We start from the raw sequence: 19394 nt of genomic DNA, 5'->3' as shown, positions 1-19394 counted from the left end.
AGCCATACAAAAGGAGTGTTCGGACACACTTGTACCAGCAGCACTGATGCTACTTGTTAAACAGGTTTGCTGATATGTGGTTGTTGGAGTGGGACAAGGTGTCCCAGTAGAGAGCAGTTGATGCCAATATGATGGCTTCTACCATGATGTGAGTCACATCCTGGTGAATCACAGTTTTAAATATATTCATAGTGTATATAGAGTTATGACTGGTACTGTATGTTTGCTTACAAGTGGCACAAATATCACCTCAGGCTAAATAATATGTAGTGTCACAAGTTAAGTGTAGTAAAACAACTAATTCACCTTTGAATATTGATCCAACATGCATTTAGTTGATAGAAATTGACTTTCATACAGATTAATAGGCCAACAGTGTTATTTATCTTTACAGATCATGGTATTTAAACAAAGGTTAAACAGTCTGATAGTGCTCTGATAAAACCATCAGGCACAACACACTATAACAATAGCTGGCTGAAATTTGAGGGAGATAGGTGTCCCTCCAAAAAGACACTGGAGATGCTAATAAGTCAGTGGGTAACCAAATATTATTGTGATTTGTTAGAAGTTGATACGTGTGGTCCATAATTCATAAGGTAGTGAACAGTTCAGATTTAGACATTTTCTAGGGCGTCACTGTTCCAACAGTGCTCCAGGGCAACATGAAGAACATGGAGATCCCTTGAAAATGACCTTTCTGACCTTTCTGGGTTAAAAAAAAACAAAAAACAAAACAAACAACGAAAAAAAACAATTTTTTAAAAATAATACAACACTGTCAAGCATCTACTAGGATGCAGGATATGTTCACTTTACAGGTGAAAAGATAGCGGGCAGACAGGAAACAGATGAGTAGGCAGGTGGAAATATTGAACAACAGATAAATGACAGGTGAGAATACAATATGCTGTTATGGTTGACATGCATTGTTGCATAGTATCTGACTTGCCACTAAATAATAATGAAAGTTTCTTAAAAGCAGAATATACAGTGAAAAAGCAGAATATACAATATACTTTTATTGGTTAAATCTACAGATTTAACCAATAAACTTGGACAGGAAACATGGACAGGCTGCACCAAAAGGAAATTAAGCTTTTCATTTAGAGTACAAATTAGTTTGTGGTTTCACCACAATAGTGATATCATTAAATGTTTCCTTTTTGAAATTAATATCTTGACACTTAATAGCACTACATCGTCTATCTAAAGCCTTTGGTAGAGTATTACATCTCGTTTTTTGTCCTGAATACAATTTGATGATCTTCATAATACTCAACAGACAAAGATGTATGGTTACAGTTTACCAGGAAGCAAGATTTATTATACACTGACCTATTTGAAACTGATCAAAAAACAGGTTTATGGTACAGTGCCAGCTTGTACTGTATAAAGCCTGGTTCCATCCCTACAGTCTCAAATGGATGAGAAGGAAAAGGACAGCTTATATCACCAGGTAATTATTTAATTTTCTTTTTAAGGGATATGCCTATTTCTAATTCCAATTACTCTACTGTCTTGTAATTTAGCATTCAATTGTAGTTTATAATAAAATGACCAAACCATTATGTTTGGTCTGAATTGCCTAGGACAATGGCATGTCACATCACATTGTCTGTGCTGCTTTTGGGGATGATAAGTAAGTCATTTTCATAAAATGCAATTTCATTTCATTTTTTGAAATATGTATGTTATCTCATGGTCCTGTATTTAGTGGTGTTTTTAAATATTAGCTTTATTTAAATACTTGAATATCCCTTTTAAATTTTTCTGGTCATATCCGTTTACTTATACATGCGTTTTTGCTTCATTTTTGTGTAATTTACAGGTACAGTGATTCCCCAGAGTACAGGTAAGTTGAAGTCTTTTTCATTGGTCCGTTGTCTTATCATGCTAGTCACACAATCATGCTAATTCATTAAGTCATAGAGGCTATTACATCAGGAGGATTATACTTGATACAAATGCTGTATGGTAATCAGTGTGATTGTTAGCCAGCACGATTTGCTTAGAATAGAAGTTGTTATCTACACCTTACCTCAAAGTCATATTCAATGTAACTGCAATTTTGATGAATCATTATGATTATTAAGGCATACGATTGCTAATGAACTAACCAATTCATTTTTACACCTTAATATCACCATTAGCCCATCTGTATAAGGATGTATAATAACTGGATGTTGGATAATTTCAGTGAAATTCACATTGTTTGAAGTCTCCCTCCACTCATGTGTTTTGACTATTATTTTTTCAGTTGGATGTTTGAACTTCACTGTGCAGGATGATGTATGTGCAGAGTTTGACACTACAAGACTGTGTTCAAATTAATCTGCTGGGGGGGAAGTTTTCTCTGTGCTAACTTTCAATTTGAGTTTATGATGTGTATCTATGAGCATAATTTATATTGTGACATCAAAACAAGTTTGGAGCCAGTCGTGGTCCAGTATGAAACTTACACATATGTGATGTGAAAACTTGAAGCCTCCAGTGCACATATGCTGAAAATGGACTGTTCAGGGATTAACAGGGATGAAATAAAGGAGAAGGAGGAAATGTCGTTTTAAGAATTTAATTAAACTTGTTTATGTAAAATTCATATTAGATAGATTATTATTCAAAGCAGAGTATTTTTTATATATCTGAAACATGTCTGGAGGGGATCTTTAACATATGTTATACTTACAAAATCCCTTTGGATCTTAGTGGAGCATTTTATTATGCAAAACCTTTTCATGTTTTCAAGTTTCAATTATGTTTTTATGTTTCTGGTTTTGGTCTGTGAAGAATATTATGTATTTTAGGATTAAAAGACATGCTCTGCACTCTACAAAAATTACCAAGTCAAACATGAAGTTGAAGTAAATAATTTCGCTGAGTACTCTTGAAGAAAGAACATATTTTGCAGAAATGATGAAAATTCAGTGTTTTTTTGTTTTGTGACTGTAATTGTGTTCTTCCTAGGGCCCCTCTATCCAATATCAGGAACTATGAACTCTCAAACAGATGATGGAAGCTCACCTTTAATAACCTTGCAGCAATCTTTTGTCTTTTTTGGACGGACTTATAACAAGATTTATGTATGTAAAATTATGTTTTCTAAATACAACATTCATATATAAGTAAGTGTGTAGACTATGACAACCACTGGTTAACCACAGAAAACAACTTTTTTCCTAAAACTTAAAATGTGAAATTTGAATTTAAATTCAACCTTATTTCACAAAAACTGAGTTGTAGTAAACATTAACATCTGTTTTTATAACATACTCTAATAAATCTTTGATAAGATGTAGTTGTCAAAGACTATAGTCAGCATCTCGTGATTTCTTGTTAGTAAGAATTGGTTTACCCAAATATTTGTTTTCAGGTCAACCACAACGGACACTTGACATTTCGAGCTCCTTGGTCAAGTTACATACCTGAAAGTTTTCCAATATATGGATCCAGAGACATCATAGCTCCATTCTGGACAGATTTGGACAACAGAAAAACTGGTCAGGTTTACTACAACCAATACACAAGTGGCAGTGTTCTCCAACAAGCTACATGGGACATAAATAAGTATTTCCCAAGACTGAACTTCCATGCCAAATGGGTCTTTGTTGCAACATGGTATGAGGTGGCCTACTTTCCAAATTCAGGAACAGTAAGTCAGTGTATTTGCAGTGGTAAAATACACACAAAAACACACACGAATCTTCTATTATCAAATTTGATAAAAATTTTTGTTTTTTTCCAGCGCACAACTGCCCAAGCAGTCTTGATCTCTGGTGGCCAGTACTCATTTGTTCTTATAAACTACGGGCTACTAGCCTCAACAGCTCGCCGTGTACAGGTTAGAACCTTTTGTGTTGTATGTAATTTACTACAAAATAAAGTGTTTTAAGTTGCTGTAACTAAAAGTGAAAACAGTGTAGTATATTACCCATGTGGTACATATTTTTTCATTTGCAGTATAACAAAAAAAAAAAACACAAACAGATCTGACATCAAATAAATTCATTCCATATAACATTTGCTGTATATTCCAGGCTGGCTATGACACAATCAATTCAACTCACCATTTCACCATCCCTGGATCATTCTCTAACAATGCAACAGGCAGTAACTCAAATTTCCGCCTGAGCAGCAATGTCAATTTACCGGGTCGCTGGGCCTTCCGGACAGACCATGGATCAAAAGGCTGCACTTTCAATGGTAAGACCACCCAAAGTGACACTTTGGGCTTTATGGACTTTACTTTACAGTGATGTACAATATATCTACAATGACCACTCATGAAACTTATGTGCCAGGTTAATAATAAATCTGCACTTCTTGAACAAATTCATGTTTTATATGTTGTCTGCAGATGAGTGTATTGTACACTGAACTTTGGTGACATTAGGTTTAAGTGTATGATTATCCTAGTTGTAAAGAAGTCAATTTGCAGTTTCTTGTCCATTATTGAGTGAAATGTATAGTTATTTGCATTGGCAAGTATATATGTTTTTTCTCAAACATCAGTTGGTGTCTATGGTAGTGTTATTTTTGAGTTGGATTAAAGAAAATGTTTTGAGTGACTATTTCCTTTTATTCTTCTCAAGGTGAATCTGTGCAGCTGGGAGACTCATTCTGGAGCGATAGTACCTGTGCACAGATTTGCACCTGCACCTCAGCAGGTCTGCGGTGCCATTACCAACCCTGCTCCTTTTCCCAAATATGCCGTCATGCTGCCTTTCAATTCTCTTGCCAGACTGTGCAGAGACAGACCTGCACCATTGCGGGTGATCCACACTACTATACCTTTGATGGGACCCTGTTTCACTTCCAGGGCACTTGCAATTATGTTCTCTCTGAACAATGTGGTCATGGGCTGCCCTACTATAGAGTAGAAGGTGCTAATGAGCACCGGGGCAGCAGTCGAGTTTCTTGGAGACGACTGGTCAAAGTGTTTGTCTATAATGAAACTATTGAGCTTGTCAAAGGACATCGTGGTGAGGCAAAGGTAATTTTGATGGGTTATTCTGAGTTCTTCAGTCCTTATGTATTGAAACAACTATTTCTTTGTTGCTCTTGACATACTTGCTGGTGTGTTTACAGGTTAATGGAAACTTTGCAGCCGCTCCATTCTACCTCAATAATGGCACTGTCCAGGTTTATGAGTCAGGTTTTTCTGTGATCATCAGTACTGACTTTGGCTTGATGGTATCCTATGACGTTAATCATTATGTCAGAATCAGTGTGCCCTACACTTACCAGAATGCAACATGTGGTCTGTGTGGAAACTTCAACAATGATCGCAGGGATGACTTTCGAACTCGCCAAGGTGAGGTTGTGAGCTCTGATGTGATTTTTGCCAACAGCTGGCAAGCATCAGGGGACGATGAGCCTGGTTGTGAGGCACCATGTGGAGGTCTGGACTGTGCTGTCTGCACTGAGGCTCAGAATGCTTTATACAGCAACACTGCCCATTGTGGTATCCTTCAGAGCAGCTCTGGACCCTTTGCTGCTTGCCATCAACGACTTCCTCCACAGCCCTTTGTGGAGAGTTGTGTGTACGATCTGTGTGTAGGAGGAGGGTACCAGCCCATTCTATGCCAAGCACTAAATGTGTATGCAAGTCAGTGCCAACAGAATGGCATACAGCTCCCAAGATGGAGGAGACAAGGCTTTTGTGGTATGTCTGTCAGTCACATAACATTTCAAAAATATTCTTTTGGTAAAACGTCTATGATGTCAAGATCACTTTGATTTTTTTCCTTAGAAATCCCCTGCCCAGCCAACAGCCACTTTGTGTCCAGTGGCACAGGATGTCCTGCTACCTGTGTCAATCCCAATTCTACCAACAACTGCCCTCTCCCTGCCCAGGAGAGCTGCATCTGTGATTCAGGCTACATACTCAGTGGTGGGGTCTGCGTCCCTCATGCTGAATGTGGCTGTAGCTTTGAGGGTTGCTACTACCGCTCTGGAGAGACTGTAATATTAGACCAGGACTGTGGGAGACGTTGTAGCTGCAGTTATGGCTCCATGACTTGCCAACCCTATAGTTGTGGCCCACTTGAATCATGCGGTGTGGACGAGGATGAAAGAGGATGCAGACCTAACAGCTATGGAACATGCTGGATTAGGGGCAGAGGGTCATATCATACATTTGATGGTCTGACATACCAATATCCTGGGGCATGTCGATTAACCCTTGCCAAAGTAGTGGAGATGTCTAGTCACTCCCACTTTGCAGTGACAGTTGAAAAGGTACCCAGTGGCCAGCAGGGCTTCGCCAGGGTGCTGAAATTTGAGGCAGAGGGCACACATGTGTCCATTGAGATAGCAAGGAGCAGTAGAGTACAGGTAAGGCATGACAAATGTGACAAAATGAATTGAACATGAATATCATTTATACTATGCTGCAGTAACCTCACACTCATGTTAGTTAATTTCATTTATTATCCTGTTGGAAATCTTGTCAACTATGAAATGAAAAAACGATGATTTAAATTACCCTTTAGGTTGATGGTCAGATCATCAGACTACCATTCAGCTCAGTGTCCAACCGAATCCACATCTACCACAGCAGCACTGACAGTATCATCCTTCGCACCTCCTTTGGTGTAACGGTACAAACAGTCTGGCCTCACTTTGTGCGAGTCACTGCACCTGGAATTTACAATGGTTCACTTGGTGGACTCTGTGGTGATTACAATGGTCATCCAAATGATGATTTCCGGACACCCAATGGCATCTTGGTTAACAGCTCTCAGGTCTTTGGGGACAGTTGGCGAGATGGCTCCCTCGCTAAGCATTGTGTGGAGAGTAGAAATTACAACTCTACAACAAATTACAACTCTAGTGAGTACTGTGGCATTCTTGTCTCATCGCATGGGCCATTTGCCCAATGTTGGGCCACGGTGGACCCATGGCAGAATGTTCACATCTGGAATGAGACTGTTAAGTCCTCTAGAAATCCAGGAGTGGTGTTTTGTGAGATTCTGCAAGGTTACGCTCTAATGTGTCAACAGAAAGGTATTGCCATAGGATACTGGAGGAATGCAACTGGCTGCGGTAAACACTTTTTCCCTTTTAGATCAAAATTAGCTTTTATACTGATTTAAAAAGTTTTTAATCCATCTTTTTGTTTTTCCATAGAGCATCCATGCCTTCCAAACAGCCATTATGAACTCTGTGGAACAACTTGTCCATCCGCCTGTCCAAGCCTTTCCTTCCCCTTCTCCTGTGACACACTGTGTCAGGAGGGTTGCCAGTGTGATGATGGTTTTGTCCTCAATGGCAACCAGTGCGTGCCACCAACAGACTGCGGATGCCATCACAAAGGACGCTATTGGGAAGGTGGTGAACAGTTCTGGGATGGTGAGGAATGTCAGAGCTTGTGTACCTGTAATGGCACAACTGGAGCAGTCCACTGTATCCCAAACACTTGTGGTCCCCAGGAGTCCTGCCGTGTGGTGGGGGGTGAGTTTGGCTGCCATCCGAACCCTCATGGCACCTGCTCTGCCTCTGGGGACCCCCACTACTTCACCTTTGATGGCAAAGCCTATGACTTCCAGGGAACCTGCCGCTATGTTCTGGCAACCATGTGCAACACCACTGATGGCCTGCATCAATTTTCTGTGGAGGCTAAGAATGAGCCGTGGAATGGGTTGCCAGTTTCAATTACAGCTGAAGTTTATGTGAACATGTGGGGCTATCGAGTGCATATTTCAAGGGAGACAAATGGTGTGGTAGAGGTGAGTTTACCAACTTTTGAACCATTGCAGACATTAATCAAATCTTATCTACACCTGGATAAGACATCATTTGAAAAACACGTAATGGCACCACATATGATTATTCTTCCAATTTTGCTTTTCTAATCTTTTAGGTGAATGAGTTAACTAAAAACTTACCTATTCTCTTGAATGGTGGTCATGTGTCTATCTATGCAAGTGGATCTTACACATTTGTCAATGCTGATTTTGGCTTAAGTGTCACCTATGATGGATATAGTACAGTGTTTATCTCTGTACCTTCAAATTACAGGTATCTGCAATTCCCCAAATTAAAATTGGAATCTTTTGACATGCTTAAAAAAATATAATCACAAATGTGTGTAGGATATTCAATAACCATCTATCTTTTGAGCCACTTCTTTTCATCAATACAGTGGAAAAATGTGTGGACTTTGTGGAAACTTCAACGGAAATCCAAATGATGAGTTCCGCACCCCATCTGGAATGATGGTCACCACTCCATCTCAGTTTGGGACAGCTTGGAAAGTGGCGGGCAATTACACCTGCAGTGATGGGTGTGGCTCCTCCTGTCCACAGTGTACCAATGAGCTTCCTGCTAGAGCTCAGTGTGATGTAATTCAGGCAGCTGATGGCCCCTTAAGCTTCTGCCATGAGCAGGTGGACCCAAGACCATTTTTCAATGACTGTGTGTTTGATGTGTGTGTGTCCGGAAATGAGGGCCAAGATCTCCTGTGCAGGGCCATTCAGGCATATGTCAGTGCCTGTCAGTCTGCTAATGTGCGAATCTACCCTTGGAGACAGAACACCACCTGCAGTGAGTTGACCTGTCACTGTCTCATTTAAAAACTACAAATAAATAAATAAATAATGCAAGCAATCTACATTTTCTCAACATATCTCCTGACTTACCTTTTATTCACAAATTTATGTAATGAACATAACTTATTATGATGGTCCCCATTTGTTTCCTCACTTATTTAGGACTTGACTGTCCAGCCAACAGCCATTATGAGCTGTGTGGTACTGACTGTGGACACACGTGTGCCAGCAGTGTTCGTGGCAGCTGCAAGCAGATTTGCTCTGAGGGATGCTTCTGTGATGAGGGCTTTGTCAGGAGTGGGACAAGGTGTGTCCCTGTGGAAAGCTGTGGCTGCCAATATAATGGCTTCTACTATGAAGTAAGTCACATCCCATTTAATGTTTTCTATGTTTGCAATAAGCCACATTTTCATGAAAAATATGTTCTTTTCTCTTTCTTACGCTAAAGGCTGGTGAATCGTTCTGGACAGAAGGATGCTCCCAGCGATGTGAATGCCATGCTCCCAATGACCTGCGCTGTTCTGCTGCATCTTGCACCTCTGCACAAGAGTGCACCATCAAAAATGGCCAGCTGGGCTGTTTTGATACAATGTCTACTTGCACTGTGTGGGGGGACCCACACTACATCACCTTTGATGGGGCACTGGCTCATTTCCAGGGCACATGCTCTTACATCATCACTGAGAGTGTGAACCACGGCATCAATGAAACACAGTTTCAGGTAGTAGCCACCAATAATCACCGTGGCAACAACCGTGTGTCATTTGTGTCAGCAGTGGATATATACCTTTCAAATCCACCAGAGAGTGCATACGTCAGGATCGGCCCTAACAAAAGAGTAAAGGTACAGTAAACTATATTTACTTTATTTTATACAACTTTCTTTATATTAGGTGTAAACATGACTGACAACAAGTACCTCCCCATCTCTTCTCCATCTCTTTTTAATCTTTCATCCTCACAGGTAAATGACACTGAAGTGTCTCTTCCGACCACTGCAGGAACCTTAGCTTCGGTGTTAAGGCAGGGAAACTACATAGTGGTCGATGCCAGTGACCTGATAGTCCAGTTTGACGGTCAGAGTACTTTACTGGTCAGAATCGGCCTACACTGTGAAAACAGAGTCACCGGGATGTGTGGTAACTTCAACAACGATCCTGCAGATGACAAAGTCTTGCCCAATGGTACACTGGCACAAAATGACAATGACTTTGGACACAGCTGGAAGGCACCCACAAGTCAACCAGGGTAAGTTTTTAGGAAAAACAGTGAAGGTTAATTTGAAGTTAATGTAATAGACTATAATGGCAGCTATACTATGCTGAATATTCACACAAACTACAAAATATTGTCATTGTATTGTCAGTTAAATTTATTTCAGTGTATGACCTTGTTTTCTGCCTGACCACCCCACGTTTCTTATTTACCAGTTTTTCAACTTAGCTAGCTAGCATTTTTTTTATTTGGAAATCACCAAAATTGCATTAGTGATATATCATTGAGTCAGCTGCAGTGATGACAAAAAATATGTCTGAGCAAAGTTTCTTTTTAAAAAGGCCAGGTGTTAGAAGTGTAACACTCTGTCTTTTGTAGTTGTGGATCCACAGATGATCAGAATGGTGATGGACTGAATGACTGTCCCTTCATGGAAGAATACTCTGAACTCTGTAGTGTCATCACCAACTCTAGTGGTCCATTCAGTGCCTGTCACCTGCACTCAGACCCCCAGCCATTTTTCAGTTCCTGTATCTACGATCTCTGCCTCTACACTCCAGCCAATGGCATGCTGTGTTCTGCTGTATCAGCCTATGAAAGAACCTGCTCTGTGTTGGGGTTGAATTTCCCCGAGTGGCGCTCTGCTTTGCTCTGTGGTATGTTTTAACAAGGCTGATAGGTTTAATAAAAATTAGGACATAATAGATCATGCAAAATTCTTCAAGCTGAAGGTGTTTTGTGGAAGTCCCTCTGTTCAATCAGTCTTTGTCTCATTGCTTCCCCACTATTTTTCTAGCTGAGTCAGACCCTTGTGAAGAGTTGAACTGCACAGAGTTTGAGTGGTGTGGTGAGAAGGATGGTTTTTATGGCTGCCTCTGTGATGAGGACCATCCTCGGCCCAACAATGAGAGCTACGGTGAGGGAAGCTCCTATTGAAATACTGCTTTATTTCCTCAGATAACAGTAATAACAATGATGTGTATGAGCAATGATGAAGAGTGTATATTGCAAGTGAATTATTAGCCCTGCTAGCTGCATGGTTGTATGGTTGGCAATGTTGGTCTGTCAGTCAGACAGTTCACAGCTGTGGTCCATACTGAAACATGTCAATAACTGATGGATTTCCATGAAATGCCACGAGCAGGTCAAAGTTTTCACTCATCCTGTGAAATATTTCTAAGTTTAATTGATAAATTGGCACAAAATTTTCTACATCCACCCATGGAGATACTTTTCCTCTAGTGCCAACACGAGGATCACATTTATGGTTTTGAGTGAAATGTCTTAACAACTGTTGGATGGATTGCCATCAAATTTGGTGCACTCATATCTTCCTCAGGATGAATAACTTTGCGGAACCTCTGAGTTTTCATCTTCTTTGATATATTACCAAACACCTGAAACACTAATGACACCATCAGCCTCAAGTGTACTGCTAATTATCAAATGTGAGCATGCAACACACTAAACTACGATTGTAAATATGGTAAACATTATACCTTCTTAGCATCACCGTGTTAGCATTGTCATTGTGAGCATTTTAGCATGCTGAAGTTAACATTTGGCCCAAAGCACAACTGTGCACATGTACAGCCTCACAGAGTCGCTAGCATGGCTCTCGACTCTCAGTCTTATTATTGTTATTTACATGGTAACTCTGGAACAAATGAAAAATAATATGCATTTATGGCAGCACAAAGCATATTTACTCACTTTTCTATGTTCTGGTTGGGGATTTGGTAAACAAAAATGCATTGTTATCTTTTTTTCTAGACTCGTCCATCACATGTGTCAGTAGTTCAGGCACTATATCCCTGTCGCGCTGCAAGCTGTTTGAAGCTGGATTCCATCCCCAGACCCTACATCTCCTAGATGATTCTTGTAAAGGGACTCTTCAGGACGGTCGACTGGTGTTCCACTTTAATAATGACGACCAGCTGTGTGGGACAGTGCTCAAGGTACAGTCCATAACCTCCAATAATGCACACTGAGAAAGGTTTTAGATGTAAATGTACTACACAGGCCAGACTGCACCTGGAATATACTAACTATACTTTTTATATTAATTATACTTCTTTTTATCATCTCAATATTACAGAGCAATGGAACCCACTTCAACTATGAGAACACCATCCAGGGCGATGACACCTTAAACATTAGTTTGGTTTTTTCCTGTGAATACCCTCTGACTCAGGCCCTGTCTATGGATCAGGGTATCAGCCTAGTAGAGAGGTGACAGTCACAATACCATCTCCTCAGCAATGTTTTATTTGCTTGATTGTTTTAGTTTTAGGTGTTAATGAGTAAATTACATTTTTTTTTTACAAGAGCACAGTATGTCAACATCTAAGTTCTTTTTATGGTGAAAATCTTATCTGTATCAGAGTATATGTAACACAACAAAGTTTTCAATAATTTCATGTATCTGCGTCATGTATAAGCTACACAATGCTAAATCTGAACTTCAGGAGGCACACTAAAATGTTAAATCTGCACCTACAATAAGACCCCTTCAAACAAGTGATTTGAAGCAGTGGTTAAATTTTCAAACCAGGAAAGGGTGTCTAACCTCATTATTAACCCCTCAAACAACTGCATTTAAAGTTTATGTGCTTTTTACTATTTACAGTTTTACCGCTGTATAAACTATATAAATGTGTTAATAGGTCAAAATACTTTTGTGTGTATTTAAATACTCTTTAAAATCATATTTGGATAAATATATCCAAATGTGATTTCATCCCAATTCTGTAAATGCAATCCTAGCTCCCTACACGATTGTTTCTCATCTCATTTTTAGTCACATTGTGTTGTTTTTCTGTAGCATTGTGAAGAAAAAGCTTCCACCTGGCCATGGACAGTACCATTTGAGAATCATCCCCTATCAGGATGCTGGCTTCCAATTTCCCCTCACCAGTGACAGAAACATAGAAATGGAAATAAACCAGAGGTTGTATGTGGAAGTGCGAACAGAAGGAGTTGATGAACAGCAGATCTTCACCATTCTGGACTCCTGCTGGGCTACACCGGTCAACATCACAAACTACCCTGTCCGCCAGGATCTCATTACCGCAATGTAAATAATCAAAAGCAATTTCACCCTCTGTTAGCAAGCACATTTGATTCATTTGCCAGATTAAGTTTGCAGCCAGTCTCTAGCCTCCCTCCACTTACTTTGCCAATCTTCTCTTCCACATATTAACTCTTTTTTCACCTGCTAAACTTGTTGATGCCACTGTCTTCCAGGTGTCCTAATACAGCAGATGGTACAGTTGAGCTGGTCAATGGCAGTTCCACTGTGGCCCGATTCTCCTTCAGGATTTTCACCTTTGCCAACTTTCCATCCATTTACCTGCACTGCCAGGTCCACTTGTGTCTTTTGAGCCACAACAACTGCACAACTGTATGTACCATTTTCCATCCATCCACACACTTTTTATAATCTTAAAATGACCAGAACATCAGAGGTGGAGGGAGGCAGGGTTGCTGGTCTCACACAAGGCGAACACTCAATACAGGACTTACACATACAGGCAGATACATGTAGATACAGTCAGACACAAAAATCCCTTTTAGAATCACATTCACATCTTTGCATATATTTGGACTGCAGACACTAACCACTGGAAAAATTTGTAAAATAATCCTGTACTCCAAAAGCAATAGGGTTGATTTCTGAGCTGCTTTAGGTCAATGCAAAGTGATCATTTCCTGTGAGACACTTTGAATAAATGCTCATACTAAAGGCCTACATTGTTATTGTTCTGCAGCATTGCAACCCTGATCACCACAGAGTTAAGAGAGATGTATCGTACCATGACATAGTTATGCTCTCACTTGGACCTCTGGTCACCATGCCAGGTAAATACCAGGGTAGGTACATTTCTTTTTATCTTTGCTGTTGTTGTTCTACTTCTCTGTCCCCCTCTTCTCTTTCTCTTTCAACCCAACCGGTCAAAGCAGATGGCCGCCCACCTAGAGCCGGGTTCTGCTTGAGGTTTCTACCTGTTAAAGGGGAGTTTTTCCTTACCGCTGTTGCCAAGTGCTTGCTCATGGGGGAATTGTTGGGTCTCTGTAAATTAAAGAGTACGGTCTAGACCTCCTCTATGTGAAAAGTGCCCTGAGATGGCTTTTGTTGTGTTTTGGTGCTATATAAATAAAATTGAATTGAATTGAATTACCTCTGTATCCTTGTAGATGCTACATATGTGGATGGATTATAGTTTATATTTTGGTTGTTCTCTTGCAGACACAATGATGAGACCTCCACGATGATCTTGCTTGCCATTTTGCTGACTGCAACAACTCAAAGATGAACTCATATACGCTAAGGAGGCAAATGTAATGTTTTCATTACCAGATGAATGTGATATTTTTTTAATCAGAGAACAGTAGCCTAATCATGCCAGTTATTTTTCATCTTGGGTAATAGAGTGAAAGCCTTTGCCTATATTTAGAAATGAACAAGGTTTATAGAGGCCTATGAAATCTATATTTTACAGAAACTTGAAAGACATTACCATAGCTTTGCTCTTGAATTGTATTTTCCTTTGCATAGAAATTACATACATAGAAATAAGTAAAACAACAATCTATACTGTATTGTTTGTCTGGGCTGTGACCCATCGGTGGGTCATGGAGGATTTTTAATGGGTTGCCAAGGGGTCACTACTAAAAACAAAAATAACATTAAACTCCTTTTTTGACAGATATAATTAAATTTGTATTGATTTTTTCAGATCTCGTCTACTGTAAAATTATTTTTTACTATTACAGGAAAAGTTGCTTCATTTCAATCACAGTACTACAGTCATTGAAATTCAACTGTAACTCTAAATGCTATCATATATGACTTCAAAATGCATGTGGGTAACCTTGTATATGCACTAGATAATAAAATAGCATTTGCATTTAAAGTATGTTTTCCCGTCACCTTTACTTTGGGTTGCTAAAAAAAAACCTTAAAAAAATGCCTGAAGGTTGTCCTGTTGTAACCATTGACTGTATATAAATATGGACATCATGACAGCTCCCCAAAAGTGAAGCCAAAACATCTGGATCACCCCCTGGTGGCTGGCTGCAATATAATGATGGATAGACAAATGTTGAAACTGTTGACATCCGGAAAGACGGGATAAAAACCAAAAACAGTCCGATCATATTACAGGTTTGAAGTAATGTTAACCAAACTTATTTGGATGAAAAATTAAAGGCAATTCTTGCTTGTACACAATCCACTTTCACAACAATCCCACCTTTGGTTCATAGGTGTATAACGTCTCCTGACAGCCCACATTCAGGTTCAAAAACATTTTATAATTAACATTACTGAAAGATAAAATATTAAAGATATTTGTAAATGCTTTTTAAGACCTGCAGATCCCCTGTAATAACACCTCACTGCACAGAATTGTCACAAAGGTGGGTGAATGGAGCAGGTGGACCCAAATGCAGAGACGGCAGGCAGGTTGGATACGATGCTGAATATTTAATGAAAGAACTCAAAAATCACAAGAGACACTGGGAACAGGAACAAAGACCATAAACACAGGAAAAAAAACTTGGCGCATACACAGAGCGAAAGCAGAAAAAAAAGCAGACAACTCAACAAAGACCGAACTGAAAACTGGACTATAAATACACAGGGAGTGATTGCAAATGAAACACAGGTGAGGGAAACAAGACACAGGTGAGACACATGAAATAATCAAACACAGGAAGTAAAGTGACCAGACACAAGAAGGAAATATTTCAAAATAAAACAGGAAATAACATAAACAAACAGGTGACACAAAAACACAGGAGGAACACACAAGGGAACAGAAAAAAACAAAACCAGGAAACAAATGCAACACAATGAAAGAGTCCCTCAAAAAGTCAGACAGGGTAAATTCGACCAACACATCTACACATAGAAACACACACAAACACAAAATGCAAGCAAACATTACACAGTGTTACACAAACACATTTCCGATCCAAGACTGTACTAGCATATTAAAGGTGAGCAGAGAGCAGAATCTGTCTGTTTCTGACAGTGTATTTGTCGCTACAAAATATAATGACTGTTAATATACTGTAGGTCATACATTTACCAATGTAAGCAACATTGTCTTCCAAAACAGAATCAAATCATTTACTCTGCAGGTTTAGCTGTGGTCATTGCAACTGACTCCCACCCTCAACCCACATGACAGCTTCCCTATGCTGCTCAATCTGTACATCAGCAATGAAATATATATATATATATATCCATAATTTTAATTCAACTTGTTTCTGCATGAGAACAATAGATCACTTACAAAATTGCATGTATACACATTTTCCTCTTTCATAATGTAGACACAGCAGTTTAGTTTTCGCTTTTAATCATTCAAGAACTGAGTTATTGTGAATAATTTCTCTCAAATGAATGTATTAAGTACTGCAACCACGATCCTCATCATGTCACCAGGATTTATATTATATTTATATTATCATTGTTATTTTTCTCCTTGACACCTCCCAGATTCTGTAGCTGCACAATAGAAGTGATGAATTTTTTATCAATATGTTTTAAAGGACCAGTGCGTAAGATTTAGTGGCACCTAGTGATGAGGATGCAGACTACAACCAAATGAATACCCCTCCCTCCTCTTCCAAGCGTGTACAGTAGGAGAACTGTGAAACTCCGTTCTGGGCTACTGTAGAAATATGGTGGTACAACATGGGGGGCTCTGTAGAAGAGGACCCGCTCCCTCTGTATATAAAAAAGGCTCATTCTAAGGTAATAAAAACACAATGATTCTTATTTTCAGATGATTATACACTAATTAAAACATACTTATGAATATTATATTCCATTTCTGCCAAGTCCGTTCTGCTAGATGCCACTAAATATTGCACACTGGTCCTTTAACATTATAAATGACCACATTTGCTCCTTGGTCCTTCATCGCCAAATAACAGGTTGAATGACTGTTACGGTATGTTCAATTGAAACATGGTCTCCTTAGTTTATGTCACTCATTGTAAGTGTGTTGCTGTGGTCATTATTTGGAAAATTAACTGGGGGAGAGACACCACTTCATTAAAAAAGTCTGTACACTATTAAATTACATAACTTTAAAAGACTCGACGATATCATTAGCAAACACAGTGGGGAATAAAACTGGTTCAGACAGACACAACATAAAGACACCTGGAACCTTTGGATAACACTTGTTGCATACCCATCTGTATTTTGTTATGGACACTTGTTTGTTTAGTTAGTTTGTCATTAGCTGTGTGTGCACTTCTGTTGATTTTTGCACATTTGTTTCACTTTTGCAAGCAAGAAGATTTCAATTGTCTCAATGTTGACCATTCAATTTTTTGCTGTTTGTTGGAATTATTACATTATTTATTCATAAAGATTTGTACCACAAATGTTTGTTCTGACTACCCACACTGGTTTTACTTGTCTCTACAGCCAGTAAATGGAAAGAACAACAGAGAAGACAACAGCATACGTGCCTGAAAGTCTCACTACCTTCATTATCTGTCTTTCCATCATTTGCTTTGGCATTTCTTTATCTATTGTGCTGTTGTTTCATGTCATTGCACTCTTTTTATTGTCATCATTGACATGAGCTTTTTAAACAAATAATAAAACATGGATGAAAAAATCCTGTCAATCGTTTTCAACGTGTGAATTAACAGTAAGATATAGAGCAAATTCTGTGTCCTCATTGCAGGTTCTAATCATCAAATCTTTATTGGGGTGTGTGTTATTAAGATGTAACAGATTTTTTCTTTCAATTTTCTGCAGATTTACAACTGAAAATGATTTATGCTGAAAAAGCTTGGCACTGTCAGGATAATTGGTGCCAAGTCGGGTAAGCCAAGACAAGGAGACGTATTAGATATCGTCTTGTTGTTACACCACTCCTTAATCCGTGGCACCATTTCCAAGAGCCGTCCCATTGTTCTTTTTAGTGTCTTTATTTACTTAAGAATTTTACACATTGTTTCTTTGCACGGCATGTTTTTTCAGTAAAGCACACTTTCATTTCATCATCAGAGTGTCATATGGATACACGCCTACTTCAAATATTTTCAAGATGTACCAGTTGGGATTTTACTGTCATTGTTTCAAATGAATAGAAACTTAAACTGGGTAACTATTAATAAACAACCTGGAACCTGAAAGTAAACAAGTAATTAAACAAGTAAGATGAGTGGTCACTCAAGCAAGTCTTTTTTTCTCATCTCAGAGATGTTGTCAGTTGTGCAGTTGTACTGTATACTGTATTTATACCCATATTTTTATTTAAATTCATCCCATGAAAAACTTTCACAGTCTTCAATTTGTCACTGTACTATCAATGAAGCAGAACCAAAACAGAAACAGAACTTAACCACATATTCCTTGTGAGTGGAATGTTGTATGGGTAAGGTGATTTTTAAAAAAAATTCCACTCACCTGCTTTGTACTCTGAGATAATATCTCAGAGTATTATCTCATAAAACTCTGAGATAATATCTCAGGCAGACTTGAGGTATTTGACAGCCAAGCCACAAACCATGGCAGTCAGAGACAGATAAGGACTGCCATGACTATCTTTGAACAGACAATGTTATCTGCAGTTTATGTCAAGTCAAATTTCAATTTATTGTCCCTTTCAAATTTTTAAAGTATATATGGTACATGGAAATTTCACATGAACTAAGCAGATGTGGACAGTAACCAAGTACAAGTACTGTAAAATGACAGTACACATCCTAAAGTATTGTACATGCTTTCTGGTAAAATAGGATGATTCCTTTGTATACAATTTACATCCAGTGCCAATGTTTAGTGCGACTTAAAGTAATAGTGTTTTGACTTTGACACCAGAGGCAAGGCTTTGCTTTGTTGTAAGCCCAAAAATTGGCTTTTGACTTTTTTTAATACTTAAAGAATAACTAAACACCAGGCTGAGCTGTAGTGTTTCACAGCCTCCTTTCATTGGAATTTACAAGTGTGATGCATCTTGGATGAGGTCAATTGACTTTGCTGCACCTGTAGCCACACCCAGCAGTGATGTCACGGTGTACTGACACACCATAGAGTCACTGCAGCAAGGTGAAAAGTAAAACCACTGGAGGTCAGCCAAAACATGATTTTCAGCCGGTGTTAAATTGCTCTTTAACATTCTGGTTGGTAAGTATGTTGAATAAAAAGAGTCCAAGACATGCTCTGCACTCTAACAAAAATGTATAGAAGAAAACTTAAAATACTAAAATAAATAAAATAAAATAAATAACACAAAAAAGCATATTTTTGTTTATTAGATCAGACACTATACAACATTGGCAGGATACTGTACAAGGCCAACATGGATGTTCATTCTATTTTTAATTTTTTAATGTGATGTCTTTTGTTCTTTTTAGGACTGCTCTACTCAATTTCTGGAACAACAAGCTCTCCATCAGATGATGGAAGTTCTCCTGAAATTGCCCTGCAACGACCTTTTCTTTATTTTGGACGCTCGTATGATCAGATTTATGTATGTAATAATTATTTTGGCAATATAAAACATCTATAAAACTTTCACAGTCTTCAATTTGTCACTGTACTATCAATGAAGCAGAACCAAAACAGAAACAGAACTTAACCACACATTC

At 38.8% G+C, this 19394-nt stretch overlaps 1 protein-coding gene across 1 annotated transcript; it reads left to right on the top strand.

The window, feature by feature from the left end:
* Positions 1–2975: 2975 nt before the first annotated feature.
* On the top strand, positions 2976–14428 carry LOC137172165 (alpha-tectorin-like). The gene is made up of 22 exons (XM_067576455.1): positions 2976–3083; positions 3374–3652; positions 3746–3841; positions 4038–4203; positions 4593–4993; positions 5089–5665; positions 5753–6336; positions 6495–7047; positions 7132–7730; positions 7865–8022; positions 8147–8547; positions 8715–8911; positions 9001–9396; positions 9517–9800; positions 10146–10423; positions 10564–10683; positions 11541–11725; positions 11866–11999; positions 12592–12843; positions 13014–13170; positions 13538–13640; positions 14017–14428. Exons 1-22 carry the CDS (start codon positions 2994–2996, stop codon positions 14040–14042), a joined length of 6036 nt encoding a protein of 2011 aa, XP_067432556.1. The 5' UTR covers positions 2976–2993; the 3' UTR covers positions 14043–14428.
* The last annotated feature ends 4966 nt before the right edge of the window (positions 14429–19394 follow it).

The sequence above is a fragment of the Thunnus thynnus genome, chromosome 20 (assembly GCF_963924715.1).
Source record: "Thunnus thynnus chromosome 20, fThuThy2.1, whole genome shotgun sequence".
NCBI lineage: Eukaryota > Metazoa > Chordata > Actinopteri > Scombriformes > Scombridae > Thunnus > Thunnus thynnus.
The sequence above is the reverse complement of the archived record's forward strand: the minus strand, read 5'-3'. Positions and strand labels throughout refer to the sequence as shown.